The 24,815-nt window shown below is 43.3% G+C and overlaps 1 protein-coding gene across 3 annotated transcripts in view; it reads left to right on the top strand.

Annotated features, from left to right (window-relative positions):
• LOC308579257 (connector enhancer of kinase suppressor of ras 2-like) overlaps positions 1–24,815 on the top strand; it is a 314,404-nt gene that overhangs the window by 273,498 nt on the left and 16,091 nt on the right. For all 3 annotated transcript variants that reach the window (XM_081180125.1, XM_081180123.1, XM_081180124.1), the window contains exons 16-19: positions 6,782–6,830; positions 9,687–9,862; positions 15,162–15,235; positions 20,042–20,113. In XM_081180125.1, coding sequence (XP_081036251.1) covers positions 6,782–6,830; positions 9,687–9,862; positions 15,162–15,235; positions 20,042–20,113 — 371 coding nt within the window. The remainder of the gene's footprint in view (positions 1–6,781; positions 6,831–9,686; positions 9,863–15,161; positions 15,236–20,041; positions 20,114–24,815) is intronic.

Here is a 24,815-nt window from a genome sequence, read left to right on the forward strand (position 1 = left end):
ATGACCCTCATGATCCCTTCCAACTCTACAATTCTATGACTCTGTGATCTGGCAGCAGCATTCCAGAGTCCCGGGCAGAGGAGGTCTTTCCCGATCCTTCTGAGTTCATTTAACTAGAAATGCTGGACAGGGCTTCAGGTAACTGCATACAATTTCTACCCTGGACCCTTCCTTTCCAACGCCATATAAAACTTATGTTATTTAAAAGCATTTATGAACCACCCACCCACCACTGGCACATTGGAAGCTTGCCCAGAAAGGCATAAACACAAAAAAGGCTCCCCACTCCTTTCATAGTAACTGCTTTCTTCAAAATCCTCTGAGGCTAAGGTGGTCACCTGAGTGATGTGCTTCCTGAGCCATTTCCATAACACACGGCGGTTCAGTGACTCAGGCGTGACAGTCATGCTACGCTCATGTTTCTGAGGTTGTTCAGTCATATCCCACCATTGCTGTTACTCAAGCAGGGGTCGGGAGAGCAGGAGGCTATAGCTGAGCAATTTTTAGGGAAGGATCCTAAAAGGTTTACACGCAAACAGCCTGTTCTTGCATTGATTCTGATGGCCAGTTGGTACTAATACAGTACATCATTAAAACATTTGGCCAGGCTTTCCGTGACCTGAAGGAGCATCTCCACCCCCATTGTTCAGCCCGGACACTGAGATCCAGCGCCAAGGGCCTTCTGGCAGTTCCCTCATTGCGAGAAGTGAGGTTACAGGGAAACAGACAGAGGGCCTTCTCGGTAGTGGCGCCCACCCTGTGGAACGCCCTCCCTTCAGATGTGAAGGAAATAAGCAGCTATCTTCTCTTTAAAAGACATCTGAAGGCAGCCCTGTTTAGGGAAGTTTTTAATATTTAATGCTGTATTGTTTTTAACACTTGATTGGAAGCCGCCCAGAGTGGCTGGGGAAACTCAGCCAGATGGGCTGGGTATAAATAAATAAATTATTATTATTATTATTATTATTATTATTATTATTATTATTATTATTATTAGATCAGACCCTATTTTATGTTAGACCCCTGAATTCCTGATCACACACACACACACACACACACACACATATACACACACACACACACACACACACACACACACACACACACTGCTGTTTATTGGTTTTAGGTTGTTGTATTTTGTTTTAATGTACACCACTTTTGGGTGCAGCCAAAAGTGTGCAGAGCAACAAATATAAATTTGCAGGCTAGTGTCTGCCCGTATTCATCGCTCCCTTCTTCCATCCAGACAAGAATATATTAACAGAATTGAAGGGGATGTTCCTGCCAGGCCTAAGCACTCAGGGGTTCAACAGGGCCAGTGGGGGGGGGTGAGGATTGGGCCAAATTAGGAGACTTGGAGGACACCATTTGGCCCATGACCCTGAGATTCCCCACCCGTGTCCTATAAGCAGAGCACTTATGTGCTCCAGCCATCAGTCTGAGGCTAATAGTGCCATCTTGTTGAGTTTCATCTTCCATGGAACTCAAGTTAGTTCAGTAGCTCTGATAGATATGTACAGAGTTTGCACGGCTGAGCTGCCTCCCTTCCTGCATTTTTATCTTAAATTTCAGGCTAGATGATCAGGGAAGAATTTTCTGACAAAAAAGAAGACAGAATAGTATGCGGGTGCAGCGATCTCTGCTGGCTTTCTACGTGGTTATTTGTGCCAGAGGAATGCCATAAAACATCTTCTCTAACAGAAGAACAAAAAGAAAATTCTCCAAAACCCACGACTGGGCAGGGCCCCTATTAAGGGCCAACCAGAATGTCACAGAATCGTTCAGATTCCCCAGGTGTCCTCATCAGGCAAGACATTACATAAATCAAGGGGGGGGGTGAGGAAGAATCTTACTAGGACGCAGGAGACCAGGGTTCAAATCCCCACTTGGCCATGAAGCTCACTGGGTGAACTTGAGCCGGTCATCATCTCTCAGCCTAACCTACCTCTCAGGGTTGTTGTGGGGATAAGAGGAGGGGGAATAGAACCATGTGTGCACCTTGAGCTCCTTGGAGGGGGGGGGAGTGATATATAAATGCAATACATGAATGTGTACATAAATTTGTTTTTACAATATCTTGCCTGTCAAAGACTTCTGGAAAATTTGAATCTTAAGTTTGTTTTATTTGGGAACAACACGTTTAATGTTCTCACCTAGAACATAACAGAAGAACGTACTGGATTAGGCCAAAGGCTCATCTAGTCCACCAACCTGTGCCTATGGGAAGCACTTGTGGTTATCCCAACTGGTATTCAAAGACACCCTGTCTCTGACAGTGGGCGTAGAACACAGCCATTGTGGCAAGTAGCCTTGTCCGACATGAATTTGTCTAATCCCATTTAAAGCCATCCAAGTTGGCCCTTACTTCCATTAAAGCAACACATAGCAGTCCCTGGGTCATTATCTGAGGCTAGATTTTTATTTTTTATTTTGCGATTCTTTCTTTGTGGAAAGAATCTGGACCCAGAGTCCACCAAAAGCAACCAAGTAATAGCCAAGATGGGAGAACCGATTCCTAAGGGGGATGGCCATTGCTCGCCATTAAAGAGAGCTCTCAAAATAGGTAATAAGGGTAGGGATGGGGGGGCGCAAATCTGATTCACTTCACATCTAAATGTGAACCTGCATAATTAACACTGTCCAATACAATATTAGAATCAAAACAACAGGTCTTTGGGGTCTTGGACAAAAGTTTTCTTTCCATTTCTTGCTTCCTGATCACTTTCTAACTGGATTACTCAATGCATTCAGAGCTGATGCTCTACCACTGAATTATGACCATTTTTCATAGCAGCAATGGAAGAGGGTTGGTTGTGTTGGTGCCCCTCTTGTGGGCTTCCCAAAGGCATCTGTGGGGAGTTGGGTGCTGGACTGGATGGGCCTTCAATCTAACCCAGCAGGGCTCTTCCTGTGTCGGTTCTGCAGGCACTGTGCACATTTTCCTGTGTGTGTGTGTGTGTGTGTGTGTGTGTGTGTGTGGCTTGTGGCTCTGCAATCTGAAAAATGAGTTAATTCATGAGCTCTTGATAAGGTTGGATGTGATTGTCTACGTCCTCCTGCTGTCTGATTTTGATTTATTCAAAATAATTCCTGCTCATGGAAATTTACTGCATTGTGTAGGGTGCACTCAAACAGATTGCAGGGCGGTCGCTGCTGCTTATTGATTCTGCTGCAATGTGGAAGCTTCCACTGGGGGGGGAAATGAAATCAGCTTTCTTCTAGCCCTTTGCGGTTGCAAACTTCACTTTGAAACTAGAAAAGCAGGTAGAAAACATGAGTTGGTTTAAAATTGACGAAGGCACACATTGCACAGGACATAATGAAAAACGGCATGTAGCCGGGCCGATCCACTCATCCATGGTGCCCTGTTGAAAGTCACAGGCAAAGGCCTTGAAAAACCAGTGCATGCTTGCTGCCTCCCCAAGGCCTCCTCATACATAGATTTATTGAAGATTATTAAGACACGTGTGGAAATATTACTCACATTCCAATAGGCTGTTCTATGGCTCTGAATGAAGATGGTTAGAAGCTTTTTATGAAGTTCTCTGTGGAGTTCTGAAAGGACGAAATGAGTTCGCTCTCATGCATAGATTTATTGAAGATTATTAAGACACGTGTAGAAATATTACTCACATTCCAATAGGCTGTTCTGTGGCTCTGAATGAAGGTGGTTAGAAGCTTTTTATGAAGTTCTCTGTGGAGTTCTGTAAGGACGAAGTGAGTTCGCCCTTCTTCTTGGGTTTGCCGTGACTAGACTGCCACTAGATTACAAAGGAGGAAGAGGAGGTATTGTCCTGCTCTCTGGCAGAGCCAGCAGAAAGTAGAATATTGCTGTGCCTACATTTCCCAACCTGCCTTGGGGTCTAAAAAGGGGGGAATGCACTACCTTTCCTTAAAGGGGCAGCATTGGTATTCCTTCTACCTAATACTAATACAGTGGTACCTCAGGATGCGAACGGGATCTGTTCCGGAGCCCCGTTCGCATGCAGAAGCAAACCTAACTAGCGACGGCATGTCTGCGCACGCACGCGTCACTTTTTGCCACTTCTGTGCATGCGCGTGACGTCATTTTGAGCGTCTGCGCATGCGCGAGCGACGAAACCCGGAAGTAACACGCTCCGTTACTTCCAGGTTGCCGCGGAGCACAACTCGAACACGTTCAACATGAAGCATATTCAACCCGAGGTATGACTGTACAGTACAGTGGTACCTCGGGTTACAGATGCTTCAGGTTACAGACGCTTCAGGTTATAGACTCCACTAACCCAGAAATAGTACTTCGGGATAAGAACTTTACTTCAGGATGAGAACAGAAATCGTGCTCCGGCGGCGTGGTGGCAGCTGGAGGCCCCTTAGCTAAAGTGGTGCTTCAGGTTAAGAACAGTTTCAGGTTAAGAACGGACCTCCAGAACGAATTAAGTTCTTAACCCGAGGTACCACTGTACATAGATTTGCTATCACTAAATAACTGAACCCTGTGGGGGCAGAACAGCATTTCTTGCCACACAGTTGGCTTCCCACTGGAAACAAGACGTTCTTGTCTCTTTTATCTGTTCATAGACCAGTTTACTATTCAAAGGATCTCATACTGGTTTGCATCCATAATAAGACCATATCGATAAATTAACATAAAAAATACATTAAAAAATTATCTGTATCCTCTGCATACTCAAACAGCACCACCTTCAGGGCTCACTGGGTGGAACCAGTCCTGTCATGGTCTGAATGATTTACTGCGGAATGAAAAGGTACAAATCCCATGTGATTCAAGTTATTCCATCTATTATATATTCACGACTGCAGTTTTAGGGTGCAAATCTAGTACTAGTCTACACATGTAGCAGAATGCGATGATTGGAATCATGAGGTGATAGATTGGGTTGTACCATTTCATCCTACAGGTGTGGATACCAATTTTTAATCCCCCCCCCTTTCAAAAAACTAAATGCTCCAAGACACACCAGGGGAAAATAGGTACTACCCAGTCCATTTGGTGTTTGTGACAGTTTCCAATTGCAGGAGGGCTCCCCACTCCCACTCCCCAAGGGCAATTTGAAAATATAGCCCACCTCCTGTAGTGGTACAGTCCATTTTGCAACCTCAGCATTCTACCACCTCATTCTACTGTGTGCCTGCTGTGTGTGTAGACCAGGCTAAGCATATGCTCTGAAGTGCTCTGGGAGTGGTTTGCAATAGCTCCACTCTGAAAGTTTCTCTTGCATTTTTCTCCTACCTTTCTCCATCAGGTAGCGATAAAAGAAATTGCTTTCAAAAATTATGAAAGGGGACAGGTTTTTTAAAAAAAGAATAATTGAAATTTTCATGGGTGGGGTGCAGAATTTTTGTCATGCTTACCATACTTATGTAGGGTGTTGTTTGTGAATGACCTTCCTAGCTTTCTAAAAATCATCTCACCAGCAGCCTGCACTTTACAGCCTTCCCGGTTGCCCTCCCTTCATCTAAGCCAAGATGAAAACAACGGGAAGTAGCTGTTTCAGATCAGGAAGTGCAGGCACCCAAGGAGGCTGCAGAGTGTTATAGAAGTGCTTCCTGAAAATAAAAGTGTATATCCCACTTGTGGCCCTGGCCACTTAGCAACAATAAGAGATACTCAAAACTCCACACCCACCAGAATTCTAATAGAAGTGTCCTGATACTGAGGCAGGCAAATTGAAGGTTCTTTCATGCAGAAGGGGGGCAGGACTTTAGAGAAACTGGAGGTCAGATTTTAGCACAGCTCCAGGTTGAAAGCGCATTCACTGCATTCTGAGGTGTTTCTGTGCAGGACAGCAAACTGGTCTCTTCCTTCTAATAAGTGTAGCCCAGAAGGCTTATGGGGGCACTTGAGGATCCTGTAGCCAAGCAAGTAGCAGGCAGTGTCGTGGTTGCAGGACCTCAGATACCTCTGAGTGATCTCAATGGAGGGATAATAACTTCGGATTATTCCTCCCAGGCTTCACCACCTTGGAATATGAGTGGCATTTCATAAAGGGAGAGCCCTCTGACTTGGAGCTGAGCACTTTGTTGCTTTACTGTTACTTCATGCCCATTGTGCTCCCTGAAACAATGAATAGTAGTTGTGAAGTGGGAGGTGCTTGGTGTGATAGATTCCTTGGGGGAGGGGTATCATTCTTCATAGGGTCATCTGTATAGGTCCTGGCTCATGAGCCTCAGGTTCTAGTTAAGGGCTAGGAGATATTTTTCAGATTGGGGACCACATTGCCTTCTGGGCAGCCTTTTGGGGGGGTCAGTAGTGGGTGGAAGCAGAGGAAAAAGTGGGTGGATCAATTAATGCAAACTTCCTTCCTTGTCCAGCAGGGTGGTTTCTACACACATACACACCTCTTTCTTCTCCGTCATGCAAAGCAACATGCATTATCAGAGTTTAATGACACATCCCAGACAGGCATAAACAGGGAGGATGCAAAGCTGGACCAGTGTGGCCTGGGAGAGAGATGTGTGGCTGTGGAGGGGATAGTAACGTGCAGAGAGTCCTGAGGTTCACACTTGGTATTATGTGTGTCTTCACCCTATCTGTTGTTAGAATATATGTAATTCTTATTAAACAGCTGGCATGGAAGTTTGTTTGGTTTTTTTAAGAATGGCAATATTTTGGAGAGGGAGAGTGGAATCCCAGCTGGAAGCAGTAATGTATGTCGCCATTATGAAGCATTGACTTTTAGTCTACAATGGCTTAGCTCAACATTCCACATGCCAATAACTGATCAGTCTCTCTCTCTCCCTCTCTCTCCCTCTCTCTCTCTTTCGTCTTTTCTTCCAGTCATTTCACTATGCTTCCCTGAGGGTAAAAAGCAAGAAATGGCCCAAAGGTAAGTTGTTTTAATTATTCATCTGCTTACATATTCCTTACAGAATTTGGAAATCAAGGTTCCACTTTTGTGAAAGCATTACATTTGTAGCACGGTGCTCTTTTTCTTGAAAAAGAGGTGCCAGAACTCAGCATGAACACCTCCCTTGTTCTCTTGCAATGGCTCCCACTTGAGAGGTGCCAGAACTGAGTTCCAATTGGGGGGGGAGCCCTGCATTTGCAGAGCTTTAGCATAAAGCACCTTGTAAGTCATATTTGGATGTTCAAATCCACCTTGCATTTAGAATCGCATTAGGAAGAGCAGGTAATTCACTTGGTACCTTAGGCTGCAATCCTGTACACACTTACATGGAAATAAGTCTTATTGAACTCAGTAGGACTAACTTCTATGTAGGCATTGTCCTCTAACTGGTAAATACAGAGATGTCAAGCAAACAGCAGATATTTCTCAGGAGCATGTTCCAAAGATGAGGCAAAAGGAGTCCTGTCCCTTTCACCACCCACCTTAAGATCAGAAGACAAGGACAGTCACCGAAGGTATTCAGATGATAAATCTCAATGAACAGAGATGGGGAAAGATGGTTGTTATTAGCTGTCAAGACCCCAAACCTTTAGTTCCAGCTTATGTGTTCTGCAGTTCTTCTAAAACTGGCTGGAATGTCACTTCAAGAAAGGAATAAACTTTTCAGAGCTTAGCTGCTGGATGCCAAAGAAGAAAGGATAGTAATTTAATGTGATCTAAATTCTTGACTCTGCTTCACAGCTGTAGGACAAATATAATTAATATAACAATGTAAACTCAATTTTTCACAGTGAATAGTCTAATGTTTTAATTAAATTTGCCCAAGGCGTTTAAGGGAAAGTGATATGAATATTAGGGGCAGGGGGTCTCTTTCTGGTGATAGAGAAAGAAAGGGAGAATAAAACGTTAAAAGTTATGAAGTGGGATGCACTGAAATGTTGAAAATAAATTGTGCATCCAGTATCAGCCTTATAAAGCCAAAGTGCTCCTTGTGAATTAGACTCAGATTTTATTGAAAAATACTTTTGCTATACACTGACCATTCTTTCTTACTTGGTTAAAAAGAGATCAGACAGACAAGTCGCAGCACTTTTTAATCACCATCATCTATAGCATCCTCTGATGTTATGTGAACTATAAAGAAACTGGGAATCGAGAGAGGCTAACAGCATTTAACAGACATTTGTGTCCAGATCAGCCTTGCTCTACATTTGGTAATTCAGTTTCAAAAGGGGAGAGAAGTCAAACCAGCAATGCAGTGCATCCCATGTGCTGGGAAACTGATAAATCTAACTGGAGAAATCACTTGATGCCAATATTCATTTAATACACTCAGACAGCCCATCCATATATTACGAGTGTCTGGTTCAAGAAGTTGCTGAATGAATTTTTAGGTCGAACCCCGAGTGTGAGCTGGCAGGTACTAACTTCCAAAACCCCAGCCACATATTTAGGAAGCCACCTTATACTTTGTCAGCCCATTGGTCCATCTAGCTCAATACTGCCTATATAGACTGGCAGCTGTTCTGTGAGGTTTAGATGGGGTCATTTCCAGTCTTATCTGGAGGTGCCAGGGATTGAACCTGGGACCTTTTGCAGGCGAGACAAGCGTTCTGCCACTGAGCCATAACCCTTCTCCAACTGAAGAAGTGTGCATGCACACAAAAGCTTATACCAAGAACAAACATAGTTGGTCTGTGGGTTAAACCATAGAGCCTAGGGCTTGCTGATCAGAAGGTTGGCGGTTCAAATTCCCACGACAGGGTGAGCTCCCGTTGCTCGGTCCCAGCTCCTGCCCACCTAGCAGTTCGAAAGCATGTCAAAGTGCAAGTAGATAAATAGGTACCGCTCCAGCGGGAAGGTAAATAGCCACATGATCTGGAAGCTGCTACGCTGGCTCCCTCGGCCAATAAAGCGAGATGAGTGCCGCAACCCCAGAGTCAGCCACGACTGGACCTAATGGTCAGGGGTCCCTTTACCTTTAAGGTGCTACTGGACAATTTTTTTATATATTTCGATTAGGTATGCTGCTTTCCTTCCTTCTTCCCCCCACCCCTATTCACCAAAAGGTGAAAATAATACTGTCCTACCATATAGGGCTGCTGTAAATATTAGTTGTATAGTGATAGAATCTGATTTTGTTTGTGGAGATCCACTTTCAAATCCCTTTTCAACCATGAAACTAACAGATGCCACAGAGTTGTTAGGAATGTAAGACATTGCCTTATACCACTGCCAAACCATTTGGTGGATCTAGCTCAGTGTTATCTGCTCTCTGGGGTTTTAAACAGGGGTCTTTCCTCTCCTTGTCTGCAGAAATCTGGCTCTGTTTACATTTTAATGCAAACCTGCCTAAATTTCCCTTTCCAACACAAATGCACAAACCAACATGCAACTCTACTTCAATATTTGCACTTCTCCAATTTTTTTCAATGCAATTCTCCATTCAAAAAAATATGTACATAACTGCATATATTAGGAGGAAGTGCGCCAAAATGAATGTATGTATAAAAATAACAAATAAACTGCATTAGGGGGAATTGCTTGCAAAAAATTGTATATCAGGAAAAATTAGCACCAAAACGCTAATGAATTAATAATGAGGATTAGGGAAACCAAAGCACGTACATTGATTCAGAAATGTGGCAGACTGCCCTTTGCACCCTATGAACGCCATGAATCAGATGGATAAAATGCTGCAAGGATTTCGCAATTGCATATTATTTAAAAGGGTTCCGTTGAGAATCTTATATCATGTTTCTCAGTCACCCTTAAGGATTACACTTGCACTCTCTCCTGTTTTTGGAAGTTCTCATGTTCTCATTTCCATTCAAGGAGGTTCACTGAACAACAGCAGCAGACGAAGGATATCCTGCAAAGACTTGGGGCATGGAGATTGCGAGGGTTGGTTGTGGAAGAAGAAGGATGCCAAAGGTTACTTCACCCAGAAGTGGAAAAAATACTGGTTCGTCCTGAAGGATTCTTCCCTGTACTGGTACACTAACCAGAATGTGAGTACCTACCACAATGCAGAAAAGAAAAATCCCAAAATGAATATATGGGCAGAGAGATTCAGTTGCTTACCTTTAGGGTTCATCCACACTTCCTCTTGTTCCATTGCTTTCCATCCAGGAAAAACTGCTCTTTGGCAATTGCATTCAGATTGATGTTTGCTCTGATTTAGCACTAAAGAGCAGGTTTTCCCTGGGAACAGAGCAAGGCAAGCAGAAACCCACTTAGACCTATGCCAAGAAAGCATGGATCAAGTGGGAAACTGCTGGGCCCTTGGAGAAGAAGAAAAAATGAGGTGCATTCTAAGCTGTTGTTGTGTGTGTAGACAAGTTCACCATACTCAAATATGCTATCGGTGATCTCGGTTCTTAGAGTGTTGGTCCTGATGGTGCCATCATTGCACAAGTTGGGGATACCAGCAGGCTTGGGAAAGCCCCAAAGCTTGCAGAAGTACAAAAATATTTGAACGGTGGGCTCTGAAGGGGAGTTGTCACCCCAAAGAGGCCAGTGAGGACTGAGCATGCATTTTGATCAGGGGGGGCTGATAATTCTAAAGAGGAAAAATGAAACTAAGGGAGATTTGGAAATGGAATGGAATGTCCTGGCTGCAATCCTGAACAATGTCAACGATGCTTGTGTTCATTTAGAACTCAGTTCCATCGTGCTTCTACACTGATCTGCAAATAGAAAACAAAATCATGAGAATGTGTATTTAAATATGTGGCTTTGAATATATTTTCTCATGCAATACATATTTACAGATACGTTCTATCCTAAAATACATTTTTGGTACCCTTTTTTGAGCTGAGAGCTGCATCCCAAGACTTGGGAGAACCATGAAATCTAAAGGATAATTAGATTCCTCTCTGCACATTAGTCAGGGTCCAGGGTGTACTGTTCAGGTCAGTTGACATCAGAATTTGCAGATTGAATTGCTGAAGCCTCACTAACAGGAGCACTCTATGCAGCAACATTTTTGTTGCCATTCTTGCTTACAGTGGTTAATTGTGGAAATTCTCCATACATGGATGGACTCAGACCCTGCTAAACAACGCATGCAGGAAGTACTGTGAGAGTTGGGCATATGTGCGCATGTATGCATACATTAGAATAGCTCTGATGACCAAGATCCTTCCAATTTGCCAATCTAAATGTTACTTCCCATGCGTCTTCGCAGATCAGTGCGTGGGCCTGCATTTAACTGCACATAGAGGATTTCTGCATTTTAAAATGAGTAGCCTAAGTGTAAGTTAGTTCAGCGAGTGGTGCATGGTGGCACTGGTGCTTTGTGGAAAGAATCTGTGCTGTTTGTCCACTGTATCTGCTAATACAGCCTTGCAAACGTTCCTGAGACCAAATAGCAACTATCAGCTTGTCCACACGTCTGCTTGTCCCACCACTTTCCTTCGGAGTCACACACTGTTATCAATGAATTGGAACAAACGACAATTTTATTTTCTGTGGATTACTGTTTGTTCCAATTCAGCATTAAACAGTGGGTTTTCCTGGGGAAAGCGGTGGGAATAGTGGGGAACCTCTCAGACCCAGGCTTCCTAGGCACAGGACTAGTGTAAGGGCTCATCCACACTTCTAGTGTGATCCTGTCCATGTCTACCCAAAAGTGGGGATAGGGAAGAAATTTGGTTCAGTTTGCAATGTAATGCAAACCTACTTCATTTAGACTTCCTGAAACAAACAATCTTCTCCTAACTTTGTGATGCAGTTCTCCAACCCAAAACCATCTGCTAAATGCAGATATTAGGGGAAAGTGTGGGAGATTATTTCACCCAAGCCATCCTCACCTGCCCTACACCTGATGTCATATATGATATTGATATGAAGCAGGTAAAGAGCATGATCCCTGCAGATCCCAGCTTTGCAGGCACCACCAATCAGCTGGTGGTTGGCGTTTGCAGTGTGCTTTGTCTTTATGTGGGCAGTTTGATTTCAAACCATTCAGGCAAAGGAAAACAGGTCACCTGATGTCATTGTGGTGTCAAGCCAGTCAGAATTGGTCCTCAGGATGTAAGAACCAGGCCCAATGACCATATGCAGTTCCCCAAATAAGCTCATGGCTGGAGTGAAATTTGGACTCAAACATCCTGATTCATAGCTCAGGCTGCAGTCTTTTATAGACTTATCTGGGAGTCAATTTCACTGAACACAGCAGGACTTACTTTAGGGTAAACATCAATAGGATGCATGGTGTGTCTTCTTCTTTTTAGCCACCAATTTGTACCAGCTCTCAATGAGAGGGCAGTGAATGAGTAAATGGATTTGTCTTGAGTAAAATAAAAATAAGGGAGAGGGGAATATCAAGGTGAGATTTATTTCCATATGTAAAGCTTAGGCTTTTATTGGGTAATTCCATATCTGCAACTTGAATATTAGTAAGGAGGTTACCTGGCATTGTGATCAATCAGCAAAGGTAGCTAGCTGTCTTCTGTTTCAGCTTGTACCACTGCAGCCAGAGATTATTCTCAGATTAAAGTGGGCAATAAGAGCACCCGCTCCATAGTGTGAACGATTGCTTTTTTGAGATGCCTACACGTACAGAGTGTGAGCAAAAATCACATTAAACAAAAAGTAAATATGTGTTACTTGAATACTTCCACGGGAAATTAACAGCTCTCAATGCTGAAAGACAGGCTTATATTTGGGTTCTCCGTTCTAATGGTTAAGAGGATGTCAGCCACCCACGAAAGCAGCTGTCTATGATATGATGAACACAGGAGGCTGCCTTATACCAAATCAGATTCTGGAAACTTTTGCATGGGAAGCAGGTGTTCTAACCCAAGGTTAAGGAACCTGATTTGGCAAGTGGGATAGATTCTTACCTCCCCTGCCCATCATGAGCCTCTTTGAAATCAATTTATGGGTGCAGTCTGAATTCAAACTACAGCTGCAAATTTTCCCCCTTTCAGGTGTGGAACCATTGCGGGTGGTTTGGGGAAAACAGCTCTGTGGACCATACTATGGCCTGTGCTAGGCCTAGTTAGGTCTGTGGTTGGAAGTTCCCTATCCCTAGAGTGACCCCGGATTGGGTTATGACTTGGCCACAAAGCTTACTAGTTGACCTTGGGCCATCACAATCTCTCCGTCTAACCTGCTTCATAGGGTTGTTGTAAAGATAAAATGGGGCATGTGTATGGAGGAGACCATGTGTGCTGCTCTGAAGTGAATGCAGTAAGTGTTGCCTTTGCCCAACTCCCTTCCAAGCTGAGCTTCAGGAAAGGGGCAATGCAATCACTGCCAGGGGTCCCAGCTGCTGACTCCCATCTGCAAGCCAAGACCCAAGCAGAAGAGAGCAAGCAGCTGAGGCACAAACAGTCTATGATGCAGGAGAACTGTGATTCGATCTCCCAACATTGACAAACTGGAGCCTATTCAAATGTTCAAAGCAAGGAGACCAGAATGGTGAGGAGTCTGGAAAATGAGTCCTATGAGGGATGGTTGAAAGAGCCAGTGTATGTTTAGCTTGCAGAAGAGTTAACGAAGTGGAGTCACACTATTTCAAATCAAATACCTGAAGGTCAGTCACACAGAAGATGCCACAGACTGGGTCTCTGTTGCTGCAGGGGGTAGGATGTTCTGAACCTCAGGTCCAAAGGAGGACTTGTGGGAGTGGTTTGTTGCAGGGATACCAAAGAAGGATGTCAAAAACATCAGAGGGATCAGTGCAAGTGCTTTATTAAAGAAAGGTGTGGACTTACAGCAAAGCAGCCTGCCAGGTCTGCCAGATTTTACAAACGTGGGATGGACACCGCAGCAAGGAGAGAGCTTGTCCACACCCAAGCAAATGTTGTTCATACATTCATTTTAAACAAAGCATCATATATCACTTTGCCCAGGACTTCCCATCATCTCCACATCTCAGTAGGAGTCTTAGTCTAGCCTATGTAACAAGTCCTAGCTGCTACGCTGAGTTGTTGACCTGTTGTACACAAATAAATATAGCTGTGGAAGTTTTCCAGATTCCTGCACCTTCCTGGTATTAGGGTTGGAAGGTTTCCTCACATAGTGAATACCTTTCCAAACCCACCGGAAACTAAAAAGTCAATCAAATTTGACTCTGTAAGGGTGCTGGTGAAGGCAAGCAAAGTCAACTGAGAGTGAAGGCAGTGCTCTCTGGAGCCATCAGACAGTCAATTCCCCTCAGTTGGGCCAGGGGGTCACATAACGGAAAAGTTGACATCAGAATGCTACACAGCATGGCACTGTCTTATTATACGTTTGAATGAACAAGATGGACAACAGGCAGTTTCCTACAGCATATAAAATATTTTGGTTGGTTTGATTTCTGATATTGTACTTTTTTTGTTATATTGGATATTCTAGATCCTCTCCTTTTTTGATGTGTTATATAACATGGCTGTATGCTGCACTGCAACATTTTTATTAAGGGGGGAGGAGTTGTATATGTGTTATTGTTTAACATTCAAGAAGCAAAAAAATTGATAAATGTAATAATTTATGCAGCCACTCAGATTTGGCAGTGTGATCACTGAGGGCAAATTATGTTAATTGTAAGCGAGAACAATCCTTCCTAAACCAACGAACACTTTTGACTGAATTGCTGAAACAAAAACAAAAATATTGCTAAAAGTGGAGCGTGCATATTTGTATGTACAGAAATTTCCAGAAAACCAGTACAGTGGTACTTCAGGTTAAGAACTTAATTCGTTCCAGAGGTCTGTTCTTAACCTGAAATGGTTCTTAACCTGAGGCGTGCTTTCGCTAATGGGGCCTCTCACTGCTGCTGCACTGCTGGCACGCGATTTCAATTCTTATCCTGGGGCAAAGTTCTTAACCTGGAGCAACCCCTTCCTGGTTAGCGGAGTTTGTAACCCAAAGCGTCTGTAACCCGAGGTACCACTGTAACTGTCTTTGGCTCACCCTTAATGAAAACTCCTTTACCATAACCTCTTTGGAGAAAAGGTGAGATACAAATTTAAATATAAAATAAAATAAACTCTGGTTTTGATTGTGGCATAAGCTAGAACTTTACTGCAGCAGAACTTTACTTCAGAAAGCACTATCCGCCACACAAAGGGTGGGAAAAAATACCACAGTGCAAATGTTTGAGAAGCACTAAGTTATTAATAGTTTTGAACTTGCCGTCTACCCACTGAAAGTGCTCATATTTAAAGGTCATCCGCAAACAGATTCATTATTAACCGTAGCTTTTTGCTCAGTGATCTGGCAACTCAGTATCTAGGATAACGAGAGTGAATGGAATCTCATCTCTCAACCTTTTGCTCTTTGCCAATTGTATTTCTTCTCTTTCTTTCATGATAGGATGAAAAAGCAGAAGGATTCATCAGTTTGCCAGAGTTCAGGATAGACAGAGCCATCGAGTGCAGGAGGAAACAGTAAGTATGAGTCAAAAGAGCCTGCAAATGAAAGAGCCAATCCATGCAGAGAATGGGGGTGAAAAAAAGTTACCTGCTGGGAAATTTTTAACTCAGTTAAAACTTACTGTTTGTTCATAAGCGATGGGCTGAGAGGAAGGCTAGAAGGAGTTAGGGGATCAAACCCCTTCAGCAATGTTATATGTTGGGTTGGATCCTCAGGTCCCAAAAAATGGGAACATCAGCAGCTTCTTCACATCTTCGGTACATCTAACTTAGTAAAGTCTTCAGAAAACAGCACTCTAGGGTTTAAGGCACAAGACTCGCCTATTTGGAGATACCCAGGATTGAACCTTCCAAATGCAAAGCACAACCTCAGCCAGTCCTTCCTCTCTACCAACTTATCTGTTGAAATTGTCCAGCAGAATAGAACTCAAATAAGAAAATTATCAGAAATGTCAGCCCAGCAGTTTCCGTGCCTGGCAGATAAGATATTCTAAGACCACATTCACATTAGACATTCAAAACCCTAAGATAACACTTTAAAGAGGCATCACTCCCCTACCCCATGAATTCTGGGATATGTAGTATGGTGAGAGTTGTTAGGGTGCCCCCTGCAGTCCTCTGCATTGCCTGGGAAGAGGAAGTGATTATTAAACCACCCTGGGAATTGTAGCTCTGTGAGGGGAATAGGGGTCTCCTAACAACTCTCAGATCCCTTAACAAACTACAGTTCCCAGAACTCTTGGGGGAAGCTGTGGCTGTTTAAAAGTGGTATCATAATGGCTTAAATGTATGGTAACAGATGGGGCCTGTGGAACTTGTTGTTTTATAGTGAATTGTGGGTAAGCATGTTAGCAGCATCCAGAAATCGGTTAACATTTTGGAGACCAGATTTGTCACTGCTTTGTATTGGTTTTTCATCTGATGTAATGACCTGTGTTTCATACACAAGTAAACATTCATTCACTCACTGATTTGGTAGCACATCAAAGGGAGAGAAATAGGTCACTGCACAGGCCTAAAGGCAAAGCAGAGAGAAAATCTGCAAGAATCACTCTTCTGCCTCTGGCAGCCAGAAATCTCAGGACCAGAAATCCAACTTCCCTAGATAGCAGGATAATCTCTTGGGAGCTGCAGCTTTGCAAGATGTTTAACAACCCACACAAATCAAATAGTAACAATAACATGGTTGCTGCATCCCATTTTTGCAGTGTAGCTTAGAAAAAGAAAGGAAGATGCAGCAGTCGGACCATACTGCATCAGAACGTTGTCACAAAAGCACGATTGGTCGCCAGTATTGCAAATGAGTTTTTCCCAGTACATGTGGAACTGACATAAAAGGAAGGCAAGATGAGGGGTTTGCTCATCTACCCAGCAATAAAATTAAAAAATCACTTGGTAAACCACAGCCAAGAAAGAGGGCCAGGGTGGGAGCATGAGAGAATCTAAAATAAAATTAAAATTTTGCATTTATAAAGAAAAAAGAAACATCATCTGCTGGCAATAACAGTAAGAATAGTCCATTGATCCCAACTTAAACACAAGCAACATAGGCAGTTCATATGCCCAAATGGGTTTCAGAATGAGTCTGACAAATATAAGCTATGCTTTCGAGCATGACATCTTCAGACCACTGGGTAATAGATGGTGGGTGTTCATCCTTCCAGCCTTGCAGTACAAATCTCTTTGCAGACACAGGGGCTTGCAGGGTCCACTTTTGCTGTGGGATCTGTTAGTCCCCGCACCACAGGAATATGATTTAAGAGTGAGAGAATTCCTGACTTGCACACACAACCTCTTTCGTGTTACAAGGTCCCATTGAGGGTCCTTTGTCTAATGGGACCACTACCTATCTAACATTGATCTGTCAATATTCTTCTCAAATGTTGTGTTCTCAACATACATTCATTAGGTTGGTGATACTGCACTCGCAGGATCAGGCACAAGAAAATCCAGGGCTGGCCTAACAGGGCAACTTATACCCACTCTGGTGCAAGGACCTAACCACACTTCTGGTGGCAGCTTATTTCCCCCCAATTTTTTCTCGGAGCAATTGCACTTCATAGAGCATTGCTTTGTGCAGCTCAGCTAAACAGCAGACGTCTGCCATCTAGTGCACACTGTCAGAATATTCCATTCTCTTTAAGACTTGTCCTTCCTTTGTTATATGTTCTTTAAGGATGGACAGATATGCCTATTTCCACTCCGCGTCAGCTTCGCATGTGCTCACTCATCAGTCTATTCTGTCCCATTTTGACCTAGAATTGTAGAATTGGAAGGGACCACGCAGGTCATCTACTCTAACCCCCTGAAACGCAAGAATCTTTTGCCCAAGGAGGGGCTCGAACCTTGAGATTAAGAATCTCTTGCTCAACTGATTGGAGCTATCCCTTCTGCAACCTTTTTTCTTTAAAAAAAACTGCACAGAAATCTACATTTAAACACGTATTTTTACTTCTTTACATATTTATCTTCTTTCAAAATACACATTTTAATAACACATTTTGAAACAATTGGTTTTGGGGCTTCAGAACCACCTTGGAGCATTTGGGAAGTGTGGGAGCTGGCGAATAACCAAGTTCTGATCCAAGCATTTAGTCTGAAAAGTGTTGATCCGATCCATTCCAGTTAGAATGTTTTTGACTAATGGGGGGGGGGGAGTTTAGCAGGTTATTGTCCATATCCTTTCATTACCATAAACAATATAGAAAGTTGACCCTGAACATGAGACTCTTGCTCTCAGGGTTGTGGGTTTGAGCCCCATGTTGTGCAAAAGATTCCTAAATTGCAGGGGGTTGGACGATGGCCCTCATGGTCCCTCCCAACTCTATGATTCTATGAGAGTTCAATAAGAACACCTTTTCAGACATGGGAAAGAAGCTCAGAGGGGCCCTTCCTTGTATCTAAAATGTGAATCAACAAGTCATTTGATGCAAGTGCCGATTCCTGGTTTCCTACACTTTCTGGAGACCTGTTCTTCTTTTGTGTGGGCCATCTCCTTGCAGCACATCCAGACACTAAGCAAATAATGAGGAAAAGCCAATAATAGTCCTTAGGAAGCTATTATTGGTTGGCTTCAAAAGAAAGTGCCATTGAGTTGTGTGCTCACACGCAGGCTGCCTTTCATGTTGCCAGTCTTATTCAAGTAAGCCCACTTCACCACAGGGAGGACTTGTGGGATATATCTGGATTGGGGAAGCATGCGCTGTGCAGCAAAAGCTGGATGAGGAAGAAAATGTCAGTAGGACGAAGGTCTCTTTGATGGCCGAGGACACAATGACAAGGCTGGGGTGCCTTTTCTTGGCTAGCTTCGAAGGAACAGAGATCAGAACATCAGCTAGCTGCTCATTTACTCTCCTAAATCCATCACAGTGACATTTCCATTGCTTTGTAAATCCCTGCCACTTTGAAATGCATCAGTCTTGGCAAAATGCCTGTGATTGGCAAAATGCTTAAAGAAACAAGAAACCTGGGCTCCAAACTCATTTATTTAGAATATCACCCCATCTTTGTCACACCTATCCATGTAGCTCTTGCTTTTGCATTCCTACAGAGCCAATTCTCTAGTGAGCCATTTTTCAGCTCACTCACCAGTGAGGACCAACGACTCAGACATAGCTTTTTAGTTCTGTCCCCTACCTGCAAATGCCATCAGAGAGCTGTCGTGCCAGGGAATGTAAGCTAGAGAGGTGGAGGGGGCGGGAGGAACCAAAAAACTTTGCTGTGCGAACAGCAAGTGGCTGCTTTGAAAGGGTTTTCCAGTTCATTTCCTAAAAGGTCACACGTTGGAGGGTGTTACATGTAAAGCTGGCAGTGACCTGGTCTGATGAGTTTATAATGAAAATTCAGGAAACCAGTTCGTTGAATGCCATCCTAAGGCATTTAATAAGAGAGTGTTATGAAAAAGGAATTAGTCAGTGACGCATCCTGGACTAGGAACAAAAAGAGCCCTGCTAAAATATCCTTTGTTCAACGAGGGGAGATGGAGAGTGGCAGATGCTAGTTTCATTGCTTAGTTCCTCTCTCATACATTTACTTCTAGTAGTTCTTTATTTTTTAAACTTTAAGACTGCACTCCTATCATCACCATTAGCATTTATATCATTTGTTAGACACCTGATAAAAAGTCTTAAGGCATCTTACCCTACAAAATATGCATAAGATTAAAAACAAGTATTAAAAATAATAATGGGCAAATTCTAAAAGCTACAGACAGAAGCCTCCCTTGCCTCCCTCCAACCCACATACACCTGCTCACAATCCCCAAGAAAAAAGGTTAACTATCAAATGTCTATTAACAACACATCCCAGCGGGGCACAGGACATCACAGGCTGTGTTTGGGGCATTGCACTGAACCTGGGCTGTATCTGTTACCTGAAGCATGTAACCAGGGAGATGCAAACTGCATGGTAATTTCAATAAAATTGCCGGAAAGGATGCATCTCTTTGATTGTTTTCCTTTTTTAAAAAGAAAAAAACCCTTTAATTGTCAGCATAGATTTACTGTGCACATGGATACAAAAAGAAAAAATGGTACCATTCCACATAAATTAATATTATGGGCAGGGTGTCCACTGCATCCTCTGAGAGGTGGGACTCAAGATGAAATTCCTAAAGACAAAGAGCTAAAGTCCTGACTTCTTCTTCATCTGTTTGTCAAGTTCTAATTTGGGAAAGAACTTGACATCATATTCAAAGGGAACGTAACACAGGATTCTCAGAATATCGGTTTCCCTAGGTAACTTGCTGTTAAAGTTCAACTCCCCAAATACCTTCTGAACTTCAAGACAGTTATCTTTTCCCTCTTTCTGCTTTCCTCACAGTGCTTTCAAAGCTTGCCACCCCAAAATTAAGAGTTTCTACTTTGCTACTGACTGCCTGGAAGAAATGAATAGGTAAGAAACATTGATATTATACTAGAGTAATTTTGTTCTGATGTATTCAGAGCAGCAGACGAAAGAACGTTACTGTTTCCTCCTCCGTGTGTGCTGAGATTTCCATGGCTCTCAACAGGCTGAATGTGATTGTGTAGTTGCATTGTGTACTTGACTTACATAAACTCTTGCTTTAACTTATCTGGGTCCCTTTGCTTGAAGCTCCTAATGCTTCCAGCTGTGTGAATTGTATTTTTAAATGCAAATACAGTGGTACCTTGGTACTCGAACAGCTTGGCTCCCGAACAAATTGGCTCCCGAACGCCACAAACCCGGAAGTAAGTGTTCCAGTTTGTGATCACTTTTCGGAAGCCAAACATCCGACGCGGCTTCCGCAGCTTCCGATTGAATGCAGGAAGCTCCTGCAGCCAATCGGAAGCTGCGCCTTGGTTTTCGAATGGTTTCGGGAGTCGAACGGACTCCCAGAACGGATTACGTTTGAGAACCAAGGTAATCAAATAATTTTTAGGCTAGGCAGCTGATTGGCCACTGTGAGATCAGGATGCTAAACTGGATGAGCGTTGGCCTCATTCAGCATGTCTCTTCTTATGTTCTTATGACCCCTTTGGTATGTTCCAGCAGGGAGCTTCTTATGTTCTTAGGAGTGTGCATCCATGCAAAAAAAAACTGGCCTCAAAATTGCAGTGTATGATTTGCTGGAATGCTTGTGCTATATCTGCACTGGGCGCAAGTCATGAAAGGATTAAATACCAACGAGTGGGGACTTGCTGGCAATTCACATAGTTGTTCCAATGAACCCTTCCTGCTGTTCTGACTGTTGCAGACAGAGTTTGGTTTGCAAAATTAATGCTGCCATGCTGCTTTGTCAGGTCTGCACAAGCACACTGATGTTCTCTGCAATGAATTAGTCATGAAATTAATACATTTGTTTCTAGTTTGCCTCGGTCACTCAGTGCCTTGTGCAGAGACAAATAGCACAAACCACAAATAGGTTTGGAAATGAGAGATCCTTCCTGGCGTCACACTCTTCATGCAATTATTACACTTGAATAAATCAGCAAAGATTGTGATTCTTGTCGTCGCTTAAAGAAAAATCAAAATGGGAGATTAAAAGAAAAAACAGAGCGCAGGGGTTGCCCACATTCATCCCAAGTAAAGAAGAGCAGCAGGTTATTAACACTTTAAATTACCTCCTACCGATAGCGTGCTAAAGATGACATCAGAGGACACTTAGCTGGAGGAGGAGGAAGAAGAGGCTTTGGCTCCCTGGGGGTGGGGGCAGATGGGCACCATTGCTATTCTAAGAGAACACGGAAGAAGTTCATGGTAAGCTCTAGCATCTCTTTTTAAGAAAAATAGCACTGCTGCCCACTCTGCCTTCAGCTCAGACTGAAGAAAAGCTCAGGTGGGGAGGCTGCAATTTTGAAACAGATGTGAGCTGTTGAGAAGACTAGAAAGGAAAAAACACTTTTAAAAAATCAAGCTTTGCAACAACATTTAACTAATTTTGAAAACTCTTCTTGCTGTTGTTGTCATTATTGTTGTTATTATTACCATCTTCTATGCTACGAGTTTGTACTAGGACATTTCCCCATTCAGCACCTAGGGGTATCTGTTCGTAGTGGTGCTGCCTTTCAGCTTGGAATTGTAGGCATGTACAGACCTTCGTTTGTTGGTTTTGCCTGGATTGCCAGACCAGAGGGAGCATGTTCTCTATGTCCTTCTTCCCAAGAGCCAAGCAGTACTGCTGATTGGTTCCTGGAAGTAAGGCCTTCCCAGGCAACATGGTAGCCAGTTGAAGCCAGTGCGTGAATGGGCCCGGGGACTAGGCTAGCGCCCTCCTCTCCACTATCACATGCGGGGAACAAACCAGGCTCTCTGATATGTGGAGCCAGGCACCAGGACTTGTAGAACTGCACAGACTTTTAGTTTCTGTGAGTTCTGATTCCAATATGGGCATATGAATGTCTCTTAAGTGGTAGGTGCCATTGCTGTACTAGTGTTGTTTTACCAAATTGGACACAGTGGGTTAACTCGTGGTGGGCATTATTTTCTATAAATGCATGTGCAAAACGGTAAATGTTGTGATATCTCAGCCCTAAAGGAAACCAATACAAGATCAAGATGTCTTAATTTTCTTTATTATTTATGTATGTGTTTGCAAATAACAACCCTGAGTTATTTCCAGTGCAGGCTGAGTGATCATCGCTGCTTTCCTGCAAAGGTTTTTATAAGTGTATGTTAGCTGGATTTACAGGAAATTTTTGTACACTATCCATGTCCCTTTGAGACTTGCATGGCTGGCAGGAGAGCTGCCTTTCTGAATGTGCAGCTTCCCCCCTACTGAGAAGCATAAAAGGTTTTGCAAAACGGAAGGCTGTTAGGAGAGATCATGGAAATCATTTATGTTATATCCAGGATAGCTTCCCCAAAATAAGACCACTGGGCACGCTGTTCAAAATCTGCTTTGGGATTGTTCCAGACTTCCAAGAATTCATACAAATAGACAGACAGATACTTGGCATCTCTGGTAAAAATGCCGGGGCCCACTGCAGCTGACTCTAGCATTCAGCTTTTTAAAATAAAAATTATGGCCTGGTATTGAGGAGCACCAAGCCAGGTAGATACAACTTCCATCCTTGATGCCTCTGATCTCCACTTCCAATGTAACGTCATCAGTCCCCAGATGCATTTTGAGAACATGAAGATAGTGGCAGCTGTAGCCTCCTGACCTAGGGGAACAACTTGCATATTGCCCAAAAAAATAGGACATAGATTTCTGCGTATTCCAGGTTCTAACCCCACCATCTCCAGACAGGGCTGGGAGAGACTCACGCCTGAAACCCTAAAGAATCGCTGCTAGTCAGTTGTGATCTGAGTCTGTATTAAGCCAGTTTCCTACATTCCTATGTGTAGTCAGGAACTCAGTCGGCTTTAGGGAAGGGTCATAGCTCAGTGCTGGAGCATATGCTTTTGATTCAGAAGTCCCAGGTTCAATCCCTGGCAACTCCAGGTAGGGCTGGGAATGCCCCTTGTCAAAAATCCTGGAAAGCCCCTTTCAGCCAGGGTAAACGATACTGAGCTGAATGGACCAGTGGCCTGACTCTGCATAAGGCAGCTTCCTGTGTTCTTTTGCTGCCTAAGTGCTCACTGTTTTTTTATATATATATATATATATATATATATATATATATATATATATATATATATATATATATATATATACAGTGTGTGTGTGTGTGTGTGTGTGTGTGTGTGTGTGTGTGTGTGTGTATAATCAATATTTATTGAAAGTTTTCAACATAGAATACAATAAAAGCCAAACCAATCTAAGAGAGACAGATGTGGAAGAAACCAAAATGGTAGAGAGAGAAAAATAGAGAAAAGAAAAAGAAAAGAAGCAGGAGAAGATAATAATAATAGTGTTAAAGAGCTTTGAGGTATTATTATTATTATTTCTCTCTTTTTTATTCAAGTTCTGAACCACCTTTCGCCATTCAAGATCTGAGGATGGCTTATCACAATTATACCTTAACCCTTATTCCGCACTCAGAAGAGTGAAACCTCCCAGCTCTCGCCCAGGTGCTCACTGCTGATGGGCAAAGTCCCCTCCTGCTCTCCCTACTTTGGGCTTTTTTATCTTCCAACTGCTCACAGACCAGACAGCCCTTCCAACTGCAGGACACTTTCCGGCAAAGGACTGTCATCGATGTGGCAGAATACATGACTGTTGTAGTTTGGGTGGATGCTTACCAGTACCAGGGTTGGCAGAGTAGGAGGAAGCTGGAGCGGCTGCCATCTATCAGTTCCATCTGTCCTCACCCACCCCTCTGCTGCTGCCGCTGTTTGCTGCTGTGCACCTCCACCTGGCACACTTGTTTGAGCAGGGGCACTAGCAGTGTGTGGCTAAGGGATGACATGATAGAGATTATGAATAAGGTGTGATGAAAGCGCGTAGGGAGCAGTTTTTTTCTTCCCTCTCGTAATATTCAGAACTGGTGCTATCCAGTGGAACTGGATGTTTGGGAGCTTCAGGGCAGACAAAAATAAAGTACTTCACAACAGGCCACATTGGGATACATTTCCACAACATATAGTGATGGCCACCAACCTAGATAGATTTGAAAGAGGATTAGCCTGATTCCCCGTGAATTTCACTATTCATGGCTACTAGCAACAATGCCTATGGTTCTGCCTGCACTTTCGGAGGCTTTATGCATGCACACCATAGGCATCTTTGGCTACCTTGAGGACAGGATTCTGGATTAGATGGGCCTTTGACCTGACCTAGCAAGGCTTTTCTTAGGTTCCTATCAGAAAACAGCTGTGGGCACTTTGCCCAGGACATCTTCGAACCAGGTGCTGGTCCAGATTTTTTAACCTTGCCTGTAAAAATGTAAACAGTGAATGGGACAAACAGCTATTGGGGAACAGGTATATCCTACAGGTTCATCAGAGCTATAACTGACTGTGGCTTCATGTTGACTCTAAATTATTCTGATGGGATACCCAATCAGCACACACAAAGCTAGTCATACTGTGCTTCGTGTGCCAGGATATTCCTTTCAACAGGGTTGCCCCATTTGGCCTGTACCTTTAGCATCAGGGACCTGTGGCCTTGCTAGGTGCTAAAGTTGCATTTTGAACATGTGAGGGATGTTGCATGGGTATTGTGAGTGTTTGTGAGTGCACACCTGGCTTC

Source organism: Podarcis bocagei (genome assembly GCF_964188305.1).
Source record: "Podarcis bocagei genome assembly, chromosome: Z".
NCBI classification, from domain to species: domain Eukaryota; kingdom Metazoa; phylum Chordata; class Lepidosauria; order Squamata; family Lacertidae; genus Podarcis; species Podarcis bocagei.